We start from the raw sequence: 9,954 nt of genomic DNA, 5'->3' as shown, positions 1-9,954 counted from the left end.
GCAAAGGTTTCAATATTAGTTGCAGAAGAGGCTTCATACATTTAGTTCAACAGAAGTAAAATGTATAAATGTTAATGTAGAAGCATGTATTGGGTTTAATGCAAAAGCCATATTGACCATAATACATCTGAATATTACAAAATTTGAATGTTTTCAGTAAATTCATGTTGGAATACAGTGAAATCAGTTCTGCCACATTTAAAAGTAGGACCTTAAATGTATTGCTATTTCACATCTTAAGCTCCTACCATTTAAACCAGAGTATTTTTATTCCATCAAGGTTACCAACTCGATTTTTGTGTAGTTTCATGCTGCTGTAAGAGAAGAAAAAAACAGAAGGAAATTGAATTTTTTCTGTCTAAGTAGAAAAATATTTCTGGTTTATGACAGCCTGTAAAAAATGATTTCTTGTCTTGATATAAACAGATGGTAACAGATCCAAGATGACTGACATTTACTATGCCCATGCACAACTCCTGGGGGACTCTACTTTTAACCTATTCCACTGTGCCTGTAAATCCTAACAAGGATTTCTACTTTTAAAGAACTTTTAGTAGTGATTCTACTGAGTACTCAGTGACTTCTACTGCTCATCAAGACAGAAAGAAGTTGCCTGCATCATGTGCATGACCAGTGTTATTTCAAGTCAAAAGGAGAAAAAAAAATGTGTATTTGCAAAGGGACAATTCTACCTATCCTCCACTTCCTTCTATCTCAAAACGGGAACTACTACTTTTCCTACTCCTCTATTACAATTTCAGATCCCATTCAGGTTTGTTCCTGGATTTTAGCGTCCTGTTTTGTAATGTAGTCTTTTATATCACTTTTTTTTTTCTGCTAATTGGATATTTTCTCATCCCCCTCATCTCAATCTCAAGTAATTCTTGCCTCCTTCAATTATGTTGACTTCTTTTCCCTTTACCAGCAGCAGTAAGCTTTAATGGTAGCTGTCAATAAACACCGTAAGACTTCAGTGAGAAAAGGTACACCATCCAGAATCCTGTTCATGCTTAAATACCTTTTTTTCCTTTAAATAAAGATTTCTTCCACATCTAGTTATGGAAATTTCCTATTAGGAACTGACAAAAGAAGGTGATGAAAATCTGGCATGCCCAAGTAAAAATTATAACAGGATAAGAGAAAATATTTGCCTAGAAAAATATTAGTTCACTTTGTTCGGCTTTCACTTTCTTGGCTTTCCACTTACCTGTTTAATTTTATGTATTATATCCTTAGATTTATAAAGCTGTAAGCAGAGGATATGTATTTATAAGAGTGAAGTAGAACTAACTGAAAGCAATTAGAAAGAGGATAGTGTTTTATATACTTGTTGATGGACAAACTCAAAAATCTTTCAAGCCACTCCTGAAAGATGCATATGCATCACTTAGGGTACACCCACCTTACCTATCAGCAGTAGTTTTAGTAAATTGAACTATGCAAGTAAATCAATATCTCATGGATTCAGCTACAGTTTTTAAGAGTCTGAATGTGTCTAAGTGTACGGAGAGCAGGCTTCTCTTAATGGTTTTTTTTTTAGTTGTTTTAAAAATCTTCTACAGCTTTGACAAACATGTCAACACCTAAAGGTCAGCCAGCTTTGAGATTGGGTTCTTCCAAGAATTTGTCCCAGGACTTTCCTTTGACATATGCAAAAGTGACACAAAGATATGCATTGAACTTAAATCAACTTAAAAATTAACACTTAACAGAATTTCAGACCAGCAGTACAAACTTTCTTTGAGAAACACCTCTTTCCCTGCAAATTTTATATTCAATTTTAAACTCTACTGTGGGCTATGCTTCCATAATAAGTGGATATGGAACAGAGACCTCATTCAACTGAAATACTTTCCAAAAGAGTTTTCCAATATAAATATTTGAGACGGAGTGCTTCTTTTGTCCAGTCTATGTGTTTCTGTAATGGTTTTAGCAAGAAGCAGGAGATTATTAAAATAAAAAACTATAGCAATTTAGGAATACAATAAGAGAGGTCTTAATGAAAACCTAGGCTAGGAAACAGCATATGGGACAGGTGCGAAAGAGAGGGGGAAAAATCCTAGAAATCCTGTAAAATGAACTCCTGGTAAAGAAAACCCTGAATATTTATGGTCTCCAATTTTAGAACAGAAAGGGTTTCTTCCTATGGGAAACTCTAAAGTTTGACATAATTTATTTTTTTTTTTAAATGAAAACTTCGTGCTAAAAAACATTATTATAAGAAATTATTAAATGGTTCAAGACCAGGCATTTTCCATACAGAAAAGCATAAATGATAGGCAATCTACATAGTATGAATCTCACACTGCACACCCCTGCTCATGTACGTTAAAGAAATGCCTATATTCCTTGATCTGGCCATTTAGAAGTAGATGATTTTCGATCCTTGCTAAAAACAAACAAACCAACCAACCCCAAAACAACAAATAATACCCAACAAACTAGAGTAAAACTAGACAGAAAAATACCTCAGTTGTGCTAGCTGAATGATTCTATGAAACATTCCACTTGAAAAATTCCCAACTACCAGAACCTGTTATAAATCCTCTGCAAGCTATAAATCTTTTATCCAAATGCTTCTGGAAAAGAGAGAAATTCCGTGGCAAATTGAAGGAACCTTCAACGTTTCCATTAATGGTAAATGGGTTATGGAATAGGCACATGGAATGCAATCTCCCACTCCTCGCTGTGATTTACTGTCTAGTTTAGTTGAGGAAAGTGCCTTCAACAACATTCATGTCAGTGGATGACATCACCAATCCAGCTGCTGTTACCAATGCCTAGCCATGTTTAGAGTGAAGCAGTTCCGCTAGAAAAGGTATCTTGCTAACCTCTCCATATAGAAGTTGTTCTAGCAAGCAAAGATAGTGTAAGCTAGCTGTTGGTCACCACAGTTTTTCCATGTGCATTAACAAGTCTCAGGATATCAGGAAATTATGCAAGTAGCTTTGGGGAAAGGAAAAGGAACAGGAAGCAGAGATGTGGAAAGCATGAAGAAGTGAAGGTGATAGCAAGAAGTTCAATATGAATTAAATATTACCATGAATATCACATATAGAAAAATACACCCTCATATTTGCTATCTAGCTGTACATAAAATTAAGCTAATGGAATATAAAATGTAACTTCAGAAAATTACAGCAACAGTACGGAATGTAAACTTGCAGGAGAAATTACTCAATCCAGTGTTGCACTTTATGCTTCAGAGTAGAATGATCACATTTAAAGGACTAAAAGGGTAAAATGCAACATGCATATTTATACTTAATGTCCTTATGTTAGATTTATTACACTTCATGATATTATACACAGTGGCTGTGTAAGCAGAGGACTACTTTTATCAATAATCTAGAAATTGCTTCAAAACCCCATGCTTTTATTAACAATAAAAATGCCAGTGCCACACTACTAAAGAATTGGCCAATAAAGACATATTAGTTGGTCAGATGCAGTTCCTTTGAATTACGACATAGTTTGACTTCAGTTAATAAGTTTGTCTGACATTCGAATCATTGCATTCAAATAGTTTAATGAGACTTAAAATTAAACAGGTATTCATCAAACATGATAGAGATAATTGATTTTAAGTCTCAATTAGGAAAGAGGAAAGATGATTCTGACTTGTAGTACAAGGCTGAAAGCCACAAATTTTAAATTCCACCTTCTTTTGGAAGATGGAATAAGCAAGCAGTCTTGCATGTAGGTGTGGCACTTAAGGACATGGTTTAGTGTTGGACTTGACAGCGTGAGGTTTCGCTTAATGATCTTAAAGGTCTTCTACAATTTAAATGATTCTGTGAGTCTGTATTTATTTCTTCCTTTGTGAAATACTACTACTTGTTCACTGCAAAAGTATGGCAAGGCTTACCATAAAAATTCTTTTAGTATTAGAAAAAAAAATTCGGATATTGTTATAATTAGCAATTTAGTATACCATCATGCTTATTTTAGTACAACACAATGCAGGAGCCCGTTTACATTTCACTAGGAAAAGCTCAATATATTTTCTGAGTTGAAGCCAGTACTTTCACGGTTCCATTTATCTGTTCTATTCATTCACTATCTGCAATACAACTATGACACCTCTATTATTTATCTCCTTCTCAAACTGATTTTTTTCTTTTTCTTTTAGTTTTGTTATTTGTGTGTATGTGTATGTGTGTATACCTACTCCTTACCTTAGAAAAGTTTTTCCTTTGGTATATTCCGGAATAACTGTAACTTCCACTTGCAAGAGCTGAACAAACTGCACAGAACTCACACTGAGCTACGATCTGCTGGTTTAATTCCCTGCTGGGAGTCTGCCAGTTGGGAAATGCTGACCAGCAAGTACAGGTCTTAATTACACACATCCAGAAGCTACTGCCAATCTTTCCCCATTGAGAAGTATTTGCTTTCTAGTGTTCTTGATGAACAGATTATCACTCAAACATAATTTATTGCTGCTTTATATTGTAAGTAATTAAATGAAGAAACCTTTTAAACTCAAGGGAATTTTAATAGGTTACTTGCAAAATGTTATTGCAGGCAACAACTTGTACATGATTTTAGTTCCAAACCCACCAAAAAAATTATACAAATCAGCATTGTAAAAGTGTCAAATTAATGCCTTACAGGCTTTGCTGGCAGAATTAATTTCTAAATTCTAGATGTGGGGAAATGTTACTCTCCTTTTTTTCCTTTTCCATCTTTTTTTTAGAAAAATTTACAAGTGAAATATTACTACAAAACTTTTTTATAAGGAATTTTTGCAAAACATTTACATTTTTACCATCAACTATTTTTCTGTTCCAAAATCATTATGTAGATTTAATACCCTATGCTGCACATCAATTCTTGAGGGATGACAATTCAGTGACATGCATAAAAAAACACCACAAGGCATTAAAATGAAGACTTAAATACAAATATTGTTGCAATAAAACAGTTATAAAATTGAAAAATAGGACCTAAACATCATGCTTACTTAACTTTGACAAATTAACTTTTTCTCCTAGATTACACACTTTTATTACTGCTCTCGTGAAAGAATGTGATAAATAATGACTTAACACCAATTTCTAATGTAATCGGCAACACATACACGAACCTAACCAAAGAAAGTATATTGTAAGAAAAAAAAACTATTCTAACACTGGAGTTCTACCATGGTAAATACACTTTGCACTGATAATTACAATAAAGCAAAATTTTTAACGGTGGCAGAGGGAATGAACAGTGAAATGCCATTAAACAAGATACTACTGCACATCTGTGCCCTATTACTTACAACAGCTATATCCCACTGAGTCAAATAAAGGACATCGAAATTTACGATCCTTTTAAGACAGAAAAGTGGATTCAGAATGGTATGCAGAACAGACTGTCAAAATGTTTCTAATTCCAGCGGTAAAATGTGCACCTGCTAACACAAGTTAATGTACTTGAGACGCTATGAAGCCAACCAGATTGAGATTTTGATACATCTATAATAGGGATTCACTGCAAATTAAAAATTACTTCAGTTTCCTATCTGCATACATGAGTATGCATGAAAAAATTATATATGAAATGGTTGTGCAGAATGCTCGTAACTTCAGCTTACAAAAATTGTTAACTTCTAGGAAACATGGTATTAACATTAGGAAAGTTCTTCTTTGCATAAAGAAATTTATAGCACTGATTGTGAAGCATAATGATAAAATATATATTTGATGTTTCATTTCCTATATAATAAAATTAACAGTTAATACTACCTAATGTTCATCTGTATATTAAATGTAACATCTAATCGATTCCGATGTTTAATTCCAGATACATCAGTTAAGAGTACTTTAAATAAAATATACAAAATAATGTACAAAACCCAACTAAAATTTAAAGACTCTGTTACAAGTCTACAAAAGCTTTAAGAAACTTGAAATTTATAACCACAGTGTAAAATTGTTTTTCTTTAATCTCAAAGCTTTTTTATGTAAACTGAAAGTATAAAATACCCTCAGCTTATTATTTTGCTACAAAGGGCTGGCCTAAAGTGTACACAGTGTAAACAATGATTGGTATTTCTCTTGCTTCAAAAATACAGAAAACACCACAAGATTGATAAAGTGTTCAGATGAAAAGTATATGTTTTGTAAGGGAATGCACAAGGTATCTGTTCTGTCTCTCAAACTAACAGCTACCACACATTCTTCCTTTTGTAATCTGCAGGGGAGAAAAATCTTACCCTTCTTGCACTGTACTTCCTTTAGTTACATAAAAAATATTTTGGTGTATAAATTTTCTTAAAAACTGGTCATGAGAATTATTACCAAATGACTGTATGTGTAAAAGGTTACATTTATGTCTATGGGAACAATTAAAAGTCCTGAGTATGAAATATTTGGCCATCTTTCCTCCTTGTACGAACTGGAGTTTTCACATAGAAAATGCAGTTTGTTTTTCATTTCCTCTATTTTTCTTTTAAACTAGCACATCTGAAAATGTAGCCAAACCTTTGAAATCAAAAGTCGTGTAGTAAAAAGATACCTATATTCCTCTTTCCCCAGTTGGTTTTATGGTTGGAGGCTCAATGTAAGATTTGACAGGTAACAGATATTTATTACCAGCCCACATATTATCCTTTAAAAGAAAATAAAGACAGTAATATTTAGGGGAAAAGAGAGAAAATGTTTACTTTCAATACCTTTTTTTGGTTAAGATGTGATAATTAATTCTTTTCTTTGGCTATTAAGTCAAAGCATAAAGAACTCAGCACATTAACCACAGTATAATAAACTAATATTTACAGAGAGAAGATACTGGAGAATGAGCTACAACACTCAATTGTCTGATTAATTTCCATGAATTCTAACAAAATTAAAACATCCAAATACTTAAAACTGAGTTTTTGTGATTCATTTTACCTACGAGTTAGAAATGGACCATAGATGTTTTAAAATATAATGAAATGAAATACCCAAAATTAACACAAAAATTGCCGTATTCATTTTTCATCCTACATAAAGATACCATCACTTTAGTAAAATCTCACGTTAATCTCTTTCTACGGTTTTATCTTTCCTACTGTATACACTAATTCTACATAACCTTAGCTCTCCAAACAAAGAGAGGAATTAGAACTCACTGATTGTCATTCATACACACTACTATAATGTAGTGGTCAAAATCAATCTGAGGCCCACCTCAGAACCACTCTGCAGCATGTACCATCCAGCTGCTGTTTGAGTAATTCCAAAATTCGAGAAAAGACGGCCAAAAATCGACTGACATGTTCTACGGACTGAGCAAAAACCTAAAATATTTCCACTTCTGTTCAATCTGTATTGTTTTGCTGTGCCTTGTGGGAAAAAGATGCTCTCATGAAAATATTACAAATTTATTTTAAAAACAAAGTACCTTCATCAAATGATACTCATCCCACCCAAGGTCCACCCTGTTTTACATTGATATTATCTGTTTTTATAAACATATTACCATACAATGTTAAAATCGGGGGGTGGAAGTTCATTTAAAACCATTACATGATATACAGACATAACTAAAAAAGTACAGTATGGAAATAATATTCCCCCGTTTATCCAGGACATCAATTTGCGCTGTTTGTATTTTTGAAATTTTAGTCTTTTTGCACCGGTGTACACTTCCCATGCTGACCCTCCAACCTGGAACACTTACGGAAGTCATGACTGAAACTGTGATTTCCTGCTCTGTAATCCACTTTACCAGCCCACATCCATATCCTGAAAGGTATGTAAACTTAAGTGCAGCACTAGGCGTCCATATAAGTGATCCTTTCAGAATTCTTCCATGTTTGTTGAAACATTAGGAGTTGCTGGGTTTGAATCTTGAGAAATGGCAGCAACAGTGACAATTCTTGGAGAACCAAGAACCTCAGTAACTGAAGAGTCCAGTTCTCCTGAGGTAACAATAGCAAGGGCTGTTCCACCACCCTTCTTGTTCTGATGAGTTTTGACATGTTTTGAGAGATGGTCACTTCGCATAAACCTTTTAGAACATTCTGGACACTCAAATCTCTTTTCACCTTTTTTAAAAGAAAAACAAAACCAAAATGTTACTGAAAGAGAGCATTGAACACCACTTGATCATTTGAATTTGACCCTTTTCTAGTCAACATTTGAAGCGTCTTTAAAAGGATACAAAGTTTTCTTCTCTACCTGCCTGATTTCCAGGTGTGTTCTGTTCAGTCACAGGCCTTTGGCAATCTAATCTTCACTACTAAAACGTTCTCAACAAATATTTGCTATGCTGTGATTGTCTGGTGAGAAGTTTGAATTTCAGGTCACCAGAGAATTTTCATAAACTTCCATAAACCTGACAGAGTAGGAGAGATAAAAAGCCCTGAAAGAATGACTTGAAAGCATTTTTTAAGAACACTTTTGTTATTTAGATCTTTTTGTTAGCGAAGAGAATTTGGAAACATGATTCCCAAAGCTCCATGAGGATGTATGAGACCTACATTGACTGATAAATTCAACATACTAAAAAGTCCTGTCACTGTTCAAACGTAGTTAGCACTTAGACTTCAAGTGCTATCTTCTTTTTGTCCTGGGTTCAGCTATAGCAGTCATTTTTCTCCTTCTTAGTAGCTGGTGCAGTGCTGTGTTTTTTAACTTTCAGCCTGGGAACAACGCTGATAACACCGATGTTTTTAGTTGTTGCTAAGTAATGTTTATTCCAACCAAGGACTTTCTCAGTCTCATGCTTTGCCAGGGAGGAGGGGAAGCCGGGAGGAAGCAGAGACAGGACACCTGACCCAAACTAGCCAAAGGGGTATTCCATACCACAGCACGTCATACCCAGTATATAAACCGGGGGGAGTTACCCGGAAGGCCCAGATCACTGCTCGGGTCGGGCTGGGTATCGGTCGGCGGGTGGTGAGCAATTGTATCCTCTCCCCTTGTTATTTCACTAATCGTTATTATCATTGGTGGTAGCAGTAGTGGTTTTGTATTATACCTTAGTTGCGGGACTGCTCTTATCTCAACCCGTGGGAGTTACATTCTTCCCATTCTCCTCCCCATCCCTCCGGGAGCGGGGGGAGGAAGAAGGGGGGGGGGAGTGAGCGAGCGGCTGTGTGGTTCTGAGTTACCGGCTGGGCTCAAACCACGACACTTTTCAAGCTGGGGGAGGAGACAGACACCTTCTTGGGGTTAGAAACAGAAGGTGGTTGATAAAATTTTCAGTTTCTGAAAGGTCCACCTTTTCAATCTGAACTCTTATGAGAACGTGCTTTACCAGTTCTCACTTGGAACTTCAGGAAACTTCCCAAGAAGACCAAATCTGATGTATGGACTAGGTTTAAAAAATTTCTTAAGCATTGAACTAGTCCAAGCGAGGAGACGACAGCCCTGGTCCATGGCCAATCCTACGCGATCAGAGGGCAGGCGCACCTCTCCTATGAAGACAGGCTGAGAGAGTTGGGGTTGTTCAGCCTGGAGAGAAGAAGGCTCAGGGGAGACCTTAGAGCAGCTTCCAGTGCCTAAAGAGGGCTTACAAGAAATCTGGAGAGGGACTTCTTACAAAAGGGCATGTAATGACAGGACAAAGGGGAATGGCTTTAAACTGACAGAGGGGAGATTTAGAGTAGATATTTAGAAAGAAATTCTTCCCTGTGAGAGTGGTGAGGCACTAGCACAGGTTGCCCAGAGAAGCTGTGGCTGCCCCATCCCTGGCAGTGTTCAAGGCCCAGTTGGATGGGGCTTTGAACAACCTGGTCTAGTGGAAAGTGTCCCTGCCCATGGCAGGGGGCTGGAACTAGATGATCTTTGAGGTCCCTTCCAACCAAAACCATTCTATGACACATGCCTGATCTAAATTTACAAAATTTAGATGTACTATTTCATCACAAATAGTACATCAGCTATTTGTGATAAAACAGTCATCTTTTTCTAGTATAGGTACAGAAGAACAGTTTGAATAGATCTCATTTTATCTATTTGATTTTACAGTCAG

General features: G+C 35.7%; 1 protein-coding gene across 3 annotated transcripts in view; it reads right to left on the bottom strand.

Annotated features, from left to right (window-relative positions):
• Positions 1-4,316: 4,316 nt before the first annotated feature.
• SP4 (Sp4 transcription factor) overlaps positions 4,317-9,954 on the bottom strand; it is a 28,228-nt gene continuing 22,590 nt past the window's right edge. For all 3 annotated transcript variants that reach the window (XM_030489789.1, XM_030489796.1, XM_030489805.1), the window contains exon 6: positions 4,317-8,023. In XM_030489789.1, coding sequence (XP_030345649.1) covers positions 7,776-8,023 — 248 coding nt within the window. In that variant the 3' untranslated portion in view covers positions 4,317-7,775. The remainder of the gene's footprint in view (positions 8,024-9,954) is intronic.

The sequence above is a fragment of the Strigops habroptila genome, chromosome 1 (assembly GCF_004027225.2).
Source record: "Strigops habroptila isolate Jane chromosome 1, bStrHab1.2.pri, whole genome shotgun sequence".
Lineage (NCBI taxonomy): Eukaryota > Metazoa > Chordata > Aves > Psittaciformes > Psittacidae > Strigops > Strigops habroptila.
This window is presented reverse-complemented; position numbering and strand designations above follow the sequence as displayed.